Source organism: Podarcis filfolensis, assembly GCF_964270895.1.
Source record: "Podarcis filfolensis genome assembly, chromosome: 14".
NCBI lineage: Eukaryota > Metazoa > Chordata > Lepidosauria > Squamata > Lacertidae > Podarcis > Podarcis filfolensis.
The window spans coordinates 30252173-30266988 of NC_139616.1; the positions used below are offsets into that span (position 1 = coordinate 30252173).

The window sequence follows — 14816 nt, forward strand, 5'->3', positions numbered from 1 at the left end:
GTGGGGAACAAATTATAAAATGCAGAATTATGTTCCTCCTAGGTCAAGTTATACCTCTGCATTATATTTTGACAGCTTCTAGAGTGCTGCAGGTTCTCCGTTCCTCCTTTTAAGGGAGTTCCCAAAGGACAACTCCAACACAGGCAGTGAGGAAGGAGCGAAGATGGGCAGGCCAGAAGAAAAAGTGGGCACAGTGGTGGATATGACCCTTTGTACAGTAGGCTACATTCAACACACCCATTCTCTCTTTCCTCCATCCAGGCAAGCAAGAGTTCAAGGAAACATCCCAGTCATGCCAGAGCACTGGAGGGTGTGAGGCAGGGGCGCCGGTGGGTGTGGCCTAGGGAGAGGGGGTGTGGTCTGGGGAGGCTTGGAGAATCCTGAGGTCCATATAGAGAGGCATGAGGTAGGGGGCGCACACATGTGACCCTGTGCCTGAGGTTCCCCAGCCCTGTTTTAGAAGTCAGTGTGACATCTTACACCAGGAATGCCAAAGACACAGCAGCCATATTAGAGAGGATGACCAGATGTTTATTTTGCACAATACATATAAGCCATTTATATGAGTCAAAAGAACAGGTTATATAGCATCGGGTGTCCGTAGCTTTCCCCAGCGGATTTTCTGTTATTGCCTTACCCTTTTCTAACACTGATCCCCAACCTGCCTGCCTTTGAGTTGCAGCCCTTTCACATTTCCCCAGCAAACAATTTACGAAGCAAGCAGGCACCTAGTCCTCAAGAGAAGCCTCCCCTGCTAGACTGACGTAAGCCCCTCTTTTCCCAGGGCTAGAATCAGCTTGCAATGCTTGTCCAGAAGGCTGCAACAATGCCTTCCAAGTCCATCTCACTTGCTCACCCAGTTGGTGCAGAGTGACGGGCCCAGTCAGCTGACTGGTGTCTTCCCCTTGGTTAGAAAGAAGTCTTGAGCTCAGCAGGTTCTTCTTCATGGCCCAAGACAGTTCCAACAAGAGCATTTCCCTTTACTCTCTTGGTTAGCTGGACTGACTATGACATTTCTGGAGACTTCTGGGTGTCTGCTGTGGTGAAGGCACTTCTGGTCAGCTGATTGATCATATGACTGCATAACGTGCATTCTGTGCATCAACAATCATACTGCAAGGATTGTGTGTGGCATTAGGAAATCCTATGGACTCATTCAGGGCCGACCCACCCATGGGGTAAGTTGAGGCAACTGCCTCAGGCGGCAGGATTCAGAGGGGCAGTGGATCCCAATATAGAACTTTAGTTCTCCTTTGCTCCTGATGTCAATCTTCACTCCCAACTTCATCACTGGTGGGGAGGGGAGCGCCATTTTTTGTTTTGCCTCAGGTTTCAAAATGTTTGGGGCTGGCCCTGGACTCATTGGTCTAACATGGAAAGTTTTATCTTTCTTGGCAGCTAAAGGGGATTTTTGCTTAAGCATGAAGGTTCTCTTCATCTGCAGTGGGGAAAGAGGACTGAAAAAGACAGCTTTTGCATGTTTTGCAAGAAAAGCAGACTTCATGTCACTGGAGTTAACTGGGCAGAAGCAGCCTTGAGGAAAATAATGGGTTGTTGCTGATTTTTAGGATGCTGATAATGCTTGGAGTAGCCTACTTCCTTTCTATCTCTTCTCTCTGTTAATAAACTGAAATTAATTCACACTTCCTGAAGCAGGATGTGACTGAAACAAAGCTAGGTTTCAAAATTTGCTACTGCTCTGAATTTAGTTCCCCAAACAAAAATGCATATATAAGTGAAATAACAAACCAGCGTGCATCATATTACACAGGAAGCTACCTGATACTGAGTTGGACCACTGGTTCATCTAGCTCAGTATTGTCCACACTGACTGGCAGTATCTCTCCAGGGTTTTAAGCAGGGAGTCTTTCCCAGCCCATCCCCATCTGGAGACGCCATGGGGATTCAACCTGGTGCCTTCTGCATGCAAAGCAGATGCTCTACAATTGAGCTGTGGTCCTTCCCCATATTAGGTGAAACTGCATTTCTCATAGTATATTTTTGCAAGCAAACTAAATTCTGAAATATTGGAATACTGGAAACTGATGCAGAAATGTGATAAACTCAATTTAAGACCGGAAGATTGAGAAACAGAGGGAGGAAATGGAAACCGACAAATTCATCTAGCTCTAACCTCAACACAACACATCCGTACTCTCTCCTCTGAAAGAAAAGCAACCCTCTAAACCTGCTCCTGAAATTTCTTCTGAGCTCAGAGAAAGTGAGAAGTATGCAACTCTGTGTTGCACAAAATCCCAAGGGCTGCAGATTTAATTCCCACCCCTTCCCTGTTTGCCAAAGGCAGAGGAACTTAGGTCAGACTACTGGTCCGACTAACTCATTATTCTCTACACTGACTGGCAGCAGCTCCCCAGGATTTCAGGCGTGGTTCTCTACTAGCCTTGCTTGGAAGTGCCATTGAACCTGGGACCTTCTGTGTGCCAATCACCCACTCTACCCACTGAGTTGTGGCCTTTCTGCTTGAAAATATTTGGGCATTGCCAGGTTAAGCTTAAAGCCCAGGGACTGTGTGGGATGAGCAGCCAGCACTTCAGAAGGTGGTGCTTTAGAGCTCAAGGTTGCTCCTTGCTGCACCCCCTATAGCTTACAGAAACAAACCATGTAAGTTGGACAAAAGCAGCTAATTCTACATTATTTGCATAATTTATACAGGTCCTGGTGTCTCATCATAGCTCAGGCTATGAAGCTCCTACTTTGCAAATGATACTGAATGAAGCATTCTACATATTATTATTATTATTATTATTATTATTATTATTATTATTATTTATTAAACACCCATCCTTTACCCTAAGATCCCAGGGTGGCTTACATATCTATATATGTATGTCTGTATATATATACACACACACACAGTCGCACCTTGGATCCCGAACACCTTGCGAGTCAAACGTTTTGGCTCCTGAATGCTGCAAACCCGGAAGTGAGTGTTCCGGTTTGCGAACGGTCTTTGGAACCCAAACATCCAACACAGCTTCCGAACGTTTTGGAAGTCGAATGGACTTCCGGAATGGATTCTGTTTGACTTCCTAAAATAATCTCCTTCACCCACTTCCCTAAGGGTATTCTTGTTCTTCCCACCACAGGCAAAGTTGAAAGTTGATAGAAAATGGCAGCAAAATGAGATCGATCATCATTACCACATTGCCCATTTTTTGATTAGAGCAGGAGAGTTTCATGAAAGGAAAGAAGCCAGCAACAGAGTCAGGAGGAACGCAGGGAAGAGGTGCAGGAGATGGGCAATGGTGGCGGCACGGGGCGCTCCGGAGGTCTCTGGAGAAACAAGAAATAACATCGTTATGACTCTATAGTCAGATTCCTCATCTTCCAGGAGAAAGAGTGAGAACTCTGAAGCAGAAGGGGACAGGCACAGGAAGCTAAGAAGAGCCTGCTGGATCAGGCCAATGCCCTGTCTAGTCCAGCATCCTGTTGTCATGGGGCCAACCAGATGCCTCAATGTGTAGCCCACAAACAGGACCTCTGAGTGCAACAGCAACTCTCCCCTTCTGCGGCTTCCAGTAACTGGTGTTCAGAACCATGGTGGTAGAGCACAACCATCATAAAGGTAAAGATACCCCTGCCCGTACGGGCCAGTCGTGACCAACTCTGGGGTTGCGTGCTCATCTCGCTTAAGAGGCCGGGAGCCAGCACTGTCCGAAGACACTTCCGGGTCATGTGGCCAGCGTGGCGAAGCTGCTCTGGCGAGCCAGCACCAGCGCAGCGCACGGAAACGCCGTTTACCTTCCTGCTATAAAGCGGTACCTATTTATCTACTTGCACTTAGGGGTGCTTTCGAACTGCTAGGTGGGCAGGAGCTGGGACCGAACGACGGGAGCTCACCTCGCCGTGGGGATTCGAACCGCCGACCATACGATCGGCAAGTCCTAGGCACTGAGGTTTTACCCACAGCGCCACCCGCGTCCCTTACAACCATCATGGCTAGTATTAATTAATAGCCCTTGTCTCCGGGAGAAAAGTCATACATGGCTCCCACCCAAAGAATCCTGGGAACTGTAGTGTACCCCCACCCACAGAGCTACAATTCCCAGCACCCTGAACAAACAGCAGTACCCATGCGTTTTTGAGAGAGGCAATCTGATTTAAATGAGATTTAAGTGCATGGTGTGTACACTTGGAGAAGACGGGATTAAGAGGCGATATGGCAGCCATCTCCAAACATTCAGAAGAGTTGTCAGTCATAGTGATGATGGAGCAAAATAGCTTTTCATTGCTCCACAGAGTAGAACTCAAACCAATGGGTTTAAAGTACAAAAAAAATTAATGGGGCAGAGAGGGTATTTTTGGCTAAACATAAGGAAGAATTTCCCTACAGTTTTAGTTGGTTGACAGTGGAAGTGACTCTCTTGGGAAGTGGCCAGTTCTCCTTTGTAAGAAGTTTTTAAACAGAACCTGGATGGCTATTGATCAGGGATGCTTATGCAGTGGTTTGAATTAGATAACCTTTGGGATCCCATCTAACTCTGTGGTGGTTTTGGGCTACTCACTACCTTACTGGGTTGTTGTGCAATTAAAATGGGGGCAGGGCGGGGAATGTGCACTGTCTGAACTCCTTATAGGAAGGGCAGATTTCAAATATAAATAAATGATGAATAAATAAAGTAGTACATATATCTGTACAGTGGTACCTTGGATTACAAACACCTCGGGTTACAGACTCCGCTAACCCGGAAGTAGTACCTTGGGTTGAGAACTTTGCCCCAGGATGAGAACGGAAATCGCATGGTGGCGGTGCGGCGGCAGCGGGAGGCCCCATTAGCTAAAGTGGTACCTCAGGTTAAGAACAGTTTCAGGTTAAGAATGGACCTCCAGAACGAATTAAGTTTGTATCCAGAGGTACCACTGTATACACAAAAAAGACACCTGGAGACATTTTCATAATTCCTGTATACTGATTCTCAAGCTGGAGAGCTTTTATTATAGTTGTGGATCATTTACCTCCTACATCATTGGAATTTAAACCCCCTCGAAAGCAAATGCCGCCCGTTTCTTACGTTTCTTTTCTTCGTCAGGCACAACAATGTATCCGTCAGGGATCCCCCCTCGGAGCCCAAGGCCCAGGCTGTCCAGCTCGGACTGCTTCTGCTTCACGATCCAGTCTCTTACGAAGGGATCGTTCTCTTGAGTCTTCAGCTCTGCTACATTCATCCCCAGCAAGTGTTTGACATCGGTGGGTTTTAGTTGCTGTGAAATGAGTCAAAGGGAGATGGTTACAGGCAATGTCTACCCTGCTGGGATTCAAAAGCTCCAACTGCGAATGTAAGCGGCAAAGGATATATGTATATGTGTGTATGTGTATATGGCCCACTCTTTCTCTCTCTTTCGTTCACTGAGAGGAACTTCCAAAGTGCTCCAATTGTTGCTGTAGGTGCAAGTTTGTTAGCAACACCACTCCCGGTATAGTTACATGAGAAGGCTGGGGTGTGATCTATAGAAATCCCCCAGGGACTGATAGAGAAGCCCAGTCAAAGACTGAATTGTGCTCTGATAAATTTCATTTCATTTTATTTCGATGCTCTTTCTGAAGGTCGCTTTCCACAGCCAGCCCAGGATGTTTTGCCGCTTCAGGAGAAACAGAAAATACCACCTCCACCTCTTCCTCATCTTCCACAGCCCCCCTCCTCTTCTTCCACAGCCCTCCCTCACTGTTGCCTCCTCCCCTGAAGCCACAACCACTCTGTGCTGAAGGCAGGAGCAAAAGGAGGCCAGAGATATTATCCTAGCTATTGTCCTAACATCCTAGCTATTAATCCTGTTATAACATTCAAGGTGGCCAAGTTTTGTGCAGCAGCAATAAAAATACGACTTATAATAATTAGCACCCAGGATTAGTGTAATGTACCGACCAATGGACATTCCTAGGTCAGAAGATTTCCTTTCTGACTGATAAATGGTGACCTAGAACTGCCTTTTTTAGGTATATGTGATTTTACATCATCTGATTTTGTTTTTAAATTTTGTAATTGGTGTATTTGCCTTGATACTGGTCATTGACTGTAATAAAATGACTTGTACTAGGTGGTGGTGGGCATGGAGGAGGAGGCAGGGTGTGGAGGAGATGGCCGCCAGCCATATCTGCTGTCTGAGGCAACTGCCTCACCTTGCCTCATGGGCAGGCCAGCCCTGCCATCTTCAGCCCTACGGCGTTATCCCACTCACCATCACGGCGTCCTTTCGCAAGCCCTTGAAAGTGTTGATGTCCATGTTGACATTATTTTTGCTGAGCGCCCTCAGATCCTCACCCGGAGCACCTCCTGTAAGAAGAAAACTTGGTGAAAACTTGATGGTTATACATTGCCAACCTTTCTTGAGTCAATGAAAGAGATCTTTTAGTTATGCTTAGAACTGAATTGCAAAGTTCCCTAATAAAGGCAGCTCTTTACATGTGAAAGTCCCCAACTCTTCACGGTGTCTTTAAATTTTCCAGTAGTCCCAGCTTTGGATCCAGCACAGAGCAAGCATGTCTCTGTGTCTCCAGCTTCTAGCCTGTTCCCAGTTCAGCTACTTTGGCTCTTGTTTTCCTGCCTAGCAGCTAGGTGAGAGGGCTGGAGGAAAGGCCCACCTATTAGCCTGTAGGGCGCTATCACTTAGTTGTAGCTCCTGCAACCCAGCTCGTTCTATTGGGATGCTCTTAAGTGGCCGGCTAAGGTCGCCGTCTTACAAATAAACTTGTCTGACCAGGCCAGCAACCTCTGCTCTTAGATTCTAACCCTCACTGAGTACAGCACCCAATGAATTGGAAGGAGCTCAGGGTATCATTCAGACCAACCCCCATGAAACCCACAACATTGTTTTAATTTTCTCAGTCCTGCAAATAGGGATGGTGAGGAAATAAAATTTGATCCAAACCAGACATAATGGTGGTGTTCAAGGCTAGGGATGGACAAATATACCAATTTCGGTTCTCTTGGTTTCTCATTTTTCCAAACTTAAATTATCTACATTTCTGCATCAGTTTGTGAGTTTTATTAAAAACAAAACAAAACACCCTCATAAAATTTTAGTGCAAAACTTTAGTGCAAAATTCTCCTAATAAAGAGTTGCATGCAGTTGTGACAACTATATGCATACTTGCAAGAAAATTTCTCCAATCTAATGCATCTTTGTATGTTATTTTCACTATGCTGTCATGCACATACCCTAATATGTGCATTTGTTTTAAATTGACAGATTCTTCCATCTCTAAGTTGTCCGGCAGATTGAGGTTAGTGGGGCAGTGTCCTCATTTAACCGAATGGATAAGCTGATCTGCTGCTTTCAAGTTGCATTTCCACAAACTGCAATGCTCATCCTAGACTGCAAAGGTGTTTCCGAAAATGATGCTGTGACTTACCCAGGTACGGCTTGATGAGGTTATAGTAGGCAGGGAACTCGTTGTGTCGGTCAGAGTAAGCCCTCTTGGCTTTTGGGTACAGGATATCCTTGGTAGTCTGAGGACACCCACCAATGTTGAGGGTCTTGGCACTCCTGTTCAAGAAAGGCAAGGAGGGAGAGGAAAGAAGAGGTGAGCGAGTTTCCGAGCCCTTCCACATTTCTCTCAGCTTTGCTTATTATTCACTGGAATGAAGGGGTTGAAGAGCTGAGCTCACTAGGTCATAGAACCATAGAATTCTAGGGTTGGAACGGACGCCAAGGGTCATCTAGTCCAACCCCTCCATTGCAGGAATCACAGCAAAATAATCTCTGAAAAACAGCCATCCAACCTCTGTTTATAAACCTCCAGGGGCCCCCAAACTGTGGTCCATGGGTCACCAGTATTTTGTTTATATATTATTTCATTAATATCCCACCTTTTTCTCCAAGGACCCCAGGGTGGGGCTGATTTAATCCCCACAACAACCCTGTGAGGTAGTTTAGGCTGAGAGGCAGAGATTGGCCTGAGGCCACCCCAATGCACTTTATGTTTGTGGATTTGTGAAGATGGGAGACTGCACATCCATTACACCGAATATACATATTGAATTTTAGTTGTACTTTAATTGCTTCTTTTATTTCCCATATTGTATTACGATTGGAATTCTATGGGATTCAAATTGTAACAGAATAAAATACAATATGTGAAGAGAAATTGTGCGCTATAAAACTGAAGTAATGCACATAACCTAAAGGCCCACGCTGGAAGACCACAAAGCCCAAGATCTTAATAATCAAGTAGCACCCCTGGATTCTGCCTCTCCCATTACCATCCCACCTGCACACTATACATGTCAGGGGCTGGTCTGGATCAGAAGACTGGGGAATGCAATTACAGGGAGATCAGCTCCTAACAGAAGAGGAGGGGGAATATCAGAAGCTGCTCAGTTGAGAGAGGAGCTACCCAGCTATGAGATAGTAGCTAAGCAACCAGAAAACCGGAAAGGAGGGAGCAGCTGGGCGATACATCAATCAAGAGTGGGGGAGACCCCCCTCCCTCCCCCCGAACTCAGAGGTCCAAGCATGTCAGAGAACAAAGGAGACAAGGGGGGGGGGAGGAAATTCTCGTTGGTGTACTTCTTGCTGCGGAAGTGGGGAGGAGTCAGAGTAGGCAACTGATATCCTTGAGGAGGGTTGCCTGTTTGTGATTGCAACATAATGCTGTAATAAAAGGACAATAAATCTACCAAATGCTAATTAATTCTTATCGTTGAACCACCAGAAGGGAGAGGGGAACTCCCGTACTTGACAATACATTTAAAATGCTGTGATACCACTTTAACAGTCATGGCTTCACTCAAAGAATCCTGGGAGATGTAGTTTGTTAAGGGTGCTGAGAGTTGTTAGGGGACCGCTATTCCCCCTCCCAGAGCTACAATTCCCAGAGTGGTATAACCTTCCCAATGAACTTTGAGAATTGTAGCACCGTGAGAGGACTACGGTCTCTTAACGACTCTCCTCACTACAGTTCCTGGTATTCTTTGCGGAAAAGCCATTTGCTAAGCGGAAAGTGGACCTCTTTTTTTGCTAAGAGATGAAGAGTGTTAAAGGAGTTTACTCACTTGATAGCTTTCTCTGTGATCGTTTTAAGCTGGCCTTGGGTCAAGGAGCACATGTAATGTTCCCCAACAGCACCCAGAGCTGTGGCATCAAACTGGCCTCCGGACTTGCCATATTGCTGAATAATCTCCCTGGCCTAAAAGAAATAATTTCCAACCCAAAACAGATTGGCTTGTAAGTATGTCTTACATGAGCAAAGCTAAGACACTGCTTAATGAACTAGCCAAAACTCAGCTAAGTGTACTATTTTGACCTTTTACTATTTCTACCATTTCTATCCTTGTCCTAAAAGGAAATGTTCTCAGGGGTCTCACCACAATGGCTATGCACCCCCAATGCACAAACCTGCACAAACCTGAGCAACCTTTGAAAACAATGGGTTTCAGGGCCATTCTGCAAATGTATATTTTTTGGGGAAGAGCTATTATTATTATTATATTTATTTATATCCCGCCTTTCCCCCAGACAGGGACTCAGGTGGCTTTCAGATAAAATAGCCATCGCCCAGTGGTAAAGCACCTGCTTTGCATGCAGAAGGTCCTAGGTAGGACTGGGAATGTCATTTGTCTGTAACTCTGGAGATCTGCTGCCAGTCAGTGTAGGCAATAGTGAACTAGATGGACATAAGGCAGCATCTATGTTCCACAGCAAAGTTGCAGAGCAGCTGCTTGGCATGCAGAAGGTCCCAGCTTCAATCCCCAATGGCATCTCCAGGTATGGCCTGAAATGGCCCCTGCCTGAAACCTCGGAGAGCAACTGCCAATCAGGCAATATTGAAGTAGGGTGGCTCAGTTGTCCGACATGTTATGAGCCAACTTCTATGACTTTTCCAGTGGATTTTGGTCGGCTGAGCTAGTCTTATGAATGCTCTGTGCTGTCTCCACATTGTGGCTCATTCTAGCAACGTTTTATGTATTCTGAATATTCAGAAATCTGGTCTGAGGCACCAAAATGCACTGGGGTAGGCTGAAGGGGAAACAACTCATTAACTTTAAAAAGGTAAAGGATCTCTGACAGTTAAGTCCAGTCGCAAACGACTCTGGGGTTGTGGCACTCATCTCGCTTTACTGGCCGAGGGAGCTGATGTTTGTCAGCAGACAGTTTTCCAGGGTCATGTGGCCAGCATGACTAAGCCGCTTCTGGTGCAACGGAACACCGAAACCAGAGCAGTACAAGGAAACGCCATTTACCTTCCTGCCGGAGTGGTACCTATTTATCTACTTGTACTTTTTGGTGTGCTTTCAAGCTGCTAGGTTGGCAGGAGCTGGGACCGAGCAACGGGAGCTCACCCCGGTGCGGGGATTGGAACCACCAACCTTCCAATCGGCAAGCCTTAGGCTCAGTGGTTTAGACCACAATGCCACCCACTCATTAACTTTACCAGCTGTTAAAAAGCAGAGGAGAACAGAGGCATCATAACCTCTGTGTATTTTAGTGCCATCCCTCTAAAACTTTGCAACCAAATGCACCTCTTTACGCATGTAAAATCATAGAATCATAGAATCATAGAGTTGGAAGAGACCACAAGGGCCATCGAGTCCAACCCCCTGCCAAGCAGGAAACACCATCAGAGCACTCCTGACATATGGTTGTCAAGCCTCTGCTTAAAGACCTCCAAAGAAGGAGACTCTACCACACTCCTTGGCAGCAAATTCCACTGTCGAACAGCTCTTACTGTCAGGAAGAAAAAATGTCAGGAAGAAAAAAATGTTTCCTTATGTTTTGCTTCTAGGAAGCGATTCACAAAATCAAAATAAACTTCTAGTTTGGAAAACGAGGGGAAGAAGTAAATCTGGGGAGGCTGTGCTTTTAAGGCTGACGTTACCACTTCATCATCAGGTGCGTTGTCCAGCAAAGCAACAAGGGTGTCTGGAGAGCTGAACTTCCATTTCTTAATATCCTCAGGAGTCATTAGGCTGAGGATGCCTCCCATGCTACGGATAACCGAATCGGGATATCCAGTAGGATAGATCTGTAGGGGTTGCAAAATAAAAATCAGTGTGAGAGAGAGAGAGTGAGAGAGAGAGAGAGCTGGTGCCCTTCAGGATTGGAGGGAAGGAATGCAGAGGAGATCAACAACAGGCAACTCCAGAGGCCATGACAGGCAGTCACCCCCAATGGGTTGGAAGTAAGAAGCAGGAATGTTAGGGAATTCTGATGACGAAGAAAAGGGGAGAGGAAATGGCTGGTGTTCACTTTGTCAACCCGTGTGCAGAACAAAAATCAAGAGAATTCAATCGATATTTGCTGGTGCTACAGCTTTCCATATACAAACAACACATAACTGATTATGCCCCCACCCGCAATTTGCATTATCTTTCCTTTGCACTGAATTAATGGGGTGAAATAACATATTGACAACCTAACTTACACAATTAACTATTTATATTACATTAGTTACATAATTTCATGACAGCAAGGCAAACAACATGGCATTTCACAGAGGACGAACTGGAGCATAACAGAAACAAGGCTGCATGAGACTAAGGCAGGATGGAACAACAACAACAACTTTATTATTTATAGCCCACCCATCTGGCTAGGATTCCCCAGCCACTCTGGGTGGCTTGTAGCAGAATAGTAAAAACATGATAAAATACTAAACATTTAAAACTTCGCTAAACAGGGCTGCCTTCAGATGTCCTCTAAAAGTCAGATAGTTGTTTATTTCCTTGCCATCTGACGGGAGGGTGTTCCACGGGGCAGGTGCCACTGCCGAGAAGGCTCTCTTCCTGGTTCCCTGTAACATCACTTTTCGCAGTGAGGGAATCAGCAGAAGACCCTTGGAGGAGAACCTCAGTGTCTGGGCTGAGCAATGGAGGTGGAGACACTCCTTCAGGTATACTGAGCCAAGGCCATTTAGGGCTTTAAAGGTCAGCACCAACACTTTTAATTGTGTTCAGAAATGCACTGGGAGCCAGTGAAGATCCTTTAGGACTGTTGTATTATGGTACTGGCAGCCACTCCCGGTCACCAGTCTAGCTGCTGCATTCTGGATTAGTTGCAGTTTCCGGGTCACCTTCAAAGGTAGCCCTACGTAGAGCGCATTGCAGTAGTCCAAGTGGGAGATAACCAGAGCATGCACCAATCTGGCGAGACAGTGCCAGGCAGGTAGGGTCTTGGCTGGCGTACCAGGTAGAGCTGGTAGACGGGGAAGGAAAGGGAATCGGTGCCACTTTTCCTCCCTAGTCAGGAGACAGGCAGGGAGAGGGCTTGCTGAGGGCAGGCTGAGATTGGTGGGGCAGTGACTCATTCACCTCAATGAATGAGTGGGGGCAGAGTGAAAGAGACACAGAGAGAGAGACAGAGAGAATGCAAGGCCTCAATCTATTGACCTGCTTGGACCACTCTCCTTTGCCTGCAGTCTCAGATGAGCAATGGCTGAACTCAAGCCCCAGTTCCATGCCCCTCTTAGCAAACTATGAAAGCCAAAACATCGATTACCCGGTCCAGCTTTTCTTTAAGCACCATCAACTGCCCCTCAGTGAAAGCGTAACTTGAGATCTTGTTGAGATTGGCCTCCAGGGTTGCGTCATCCAAGCACTGGCGTAATTCCTCGTTATCGTAATAAAGAGGCATCAGCTCATCATCAAGCATCTCCTGTGTTATGGTCTTATCAGCTGGGCATCCTGGGAAAGCAAGACTCAATAGTTAACCAGGGTTGAAGAACTTGCACAACTGACAAGCCCGTGTGGATGCAAGAACATCAGAAAAGCCCTGCTGGATCCTATCAAAGTCCTGTCTGTTTAGGTCCACCCCTCTTGCTCCTCAGCCACAAGTGATTCAGAAGCATAGTGCCTCTGAATCAGGGAGTACAGACTATGTGCTGTAGGGTGCTCTCTGCTAAATACGTATTTTGGAGAGAGGCTAAATTCTGTGACCTGCATTAACTATGCAAGTAATTTAAGGTTGGATTACTGCAATGAACTCTATGCGGAGCTTCCCTTGTGCTTGATATGGAAGCTGTACTTAGTGCCGTATGCTACAACACAGCTGCTGGTGGGAGTGAGATCCTGTCTGCTCAGAGATTTGTGCTGGCTGCTGATTTGTTACCAGGAAAATTCAAGGTGCTACTGTTAGTATACCAAGCCCTTAATAGATTGGGACCAGCTTGCTGCACTGCAAAATTTAGGGAAGTCTGAATTTTGAAGGGTGGCTATGTTTCACTTTGTGTGTTGTTTTGGAAAGGGTGAATTAGGTAGATTTGCCTTTAGATGCAAACTGAATTGAATTTCTGCCTCATCCCTAGCCTAGCAGGAGTTTCTGTTCATATGGAGAAGACTTCAGGAATGCCCCCTCTAATCCCCTCACTGTAAACTGAAGCGGCAATCTAAAGTCTGGCAATATAAACAGCACCTGTTTCACATATATCCAGGGTCCATTTCTGGTGTCTTAAGGTATGGGTGCAAAAAGTTCCTCCCTGAAACCCTGGAGAGCCACTGGTAGTTAGTGTAAACAATACTGAACTAGATGGACCAATAGCCTGTCTCAGTATAATGCAACTTTCTGTGTTTCCTATGTAACAGCTTTATCATGGGATCTGCTGTTTGTGTTAATTGGCTCCAATGCTACCAGAGAATAGCTCCAGGCTTAAAAGCAGTGTTGCTGTATACAGTACCTGAATTACGTTTCAGCCTGGAGGGGTGGAGGTTTTTCACAACAGATGCCAGCTGTTCTGTTGGCATATGGGTATGGTGTAAGAAGTCTTTCAGCCATGGTTTTAATACACCCTGCAAAAGGAAAAAGAAACACCTATGTGGTGAAGAATGTAAAATCTAGAAAATCTATGCGATTCTCAGTTAGTTAAACTGAATGCATAGATTCCTTTCCTTCTCCTGGATTTGGGGTTTGGTAGCATGACCAAGATGGTTATTTTTCAGAACAGAATATCGCAGCAAATAATATGCAAATGGTGATGATGTTAGGTTTATCCCACCTTACCTTTCAAGATGGCTAACAAAGTCATCATTGCACAAAGCAGTTACAAACAGTTCAGTATAAAGTCACAGCAAACACAAGACCCATCGTATGAAAGATGGTTACTGATGAAGAATGATGAGATATGACCTTTCCTTTGCCTGCTCTCATTTACAGAACTTCAGTGGCAGCACTAGTGATGGAAAATGGAACGCAGGTGGAAATTAATGAACATTTTGTGTTCTGGTTGGTTGTTATATATCAGTTGGTTTTTGCTTTAGCAGTCTCCTGCACAGGAAGGATAAAGGTTTGCAGTTGGAAGTTTTGCACAGGAGGGTCAAAAGTTTACAAGGGGGTGTTTTGCTCAGGAGGTTTTGCACAACATTTTTGACTAGGAGCTTGACAATTAAGGGGAAACAGAAATTTAACAAGGTGTCCACTCTCCTTGCATTTGACTAAAGGTTGGAAGAGAGAGTGTATAGAAGTTGAATTTGAAAATAGGGTAGAACAAGAAGTTGTGGAGATAAAGACTTGAAGAGGCTAGGCTGCTTAGGTTCAATTTATGACATTTGTGACAAAGATAAGTGAGGTCTACAATAATTCCCACTTACAATTTCCCCATCCTATTTTCCTGGCAAAGAAACACGACCCAGAGCACAGCACTTCAACAGAGACTTAAATACCCTTCTGCTTCCCCTTGATTATGTGAGGGCGGGGGGGAAGAGACTTACTGCAGGGATACTTTGTAGGATGCTGTGATCAAATACAGGGAGCAAACCACTCAGTTTTTCCAGGGTAGAAGTTGACCATGTTGAAGGAAGCCTGAGTGGAAAGAAAGGGAATGGAAACTTATCAGCAAGCTACATATCAACACAATGGAACTCTGA

General features: G+C 45.6%; 1 protein-coding gene across 1 annotated transcript in view; it reads right to left on the reverse strand.

Annotated features, from left to right (window-relative positions):
* Nucleotides 1-510: 510 nt before the first annotated feature.
* LOC310748818 (mesothelin-like) overlaps nucleotides 511-14816 on the reverse strand; it is a 29367-nt gene continuing 15061 nt past the window's right edge. The window contains exons 13-22 of the mRNA XM_083584748.1: nucleotides 14661-14751; nucleotides 13631-13742; nucleotides 12457-12641; nucleotides 10838-10984; nucleotides 9015-9148; nucleotides 7373-7506; nucleotides 6199-6293; nucleotides 5034-5223; nucleotides 3162-3294; nucleotides 511-1616 (exon numbers count right to left, since the gene is read on the reverse strand). Coding sequence (XP_083440874.1) covers nucleotides 3197-3294; nucleotides 5034-5223; nucleotides 6199-6293; nucleotides 7373-7506; nucleotides 9015-9148; nucleotides 10838-10984; nucleotides 12457-12641; nucleotides 13631-13742; nucleotides 14661-14751 — 1186 coding nt within the window. The 3' untranslated portion in view covers nucleotides 511-1616; nucleotides 3162-3196. The remainder of the gene's footprint in view (nucleotides 1617-3161; nucleotides 3295-5033; nucleotides 5224-6198; nucleotides 6294-7372; nucleotides 7507-9014; nucleotides 9149-10837; nucleotides 10985-12456; nucleotides 12642-13630; nucleotides 13743-14660; nucleotides 14752-14816) is intronic.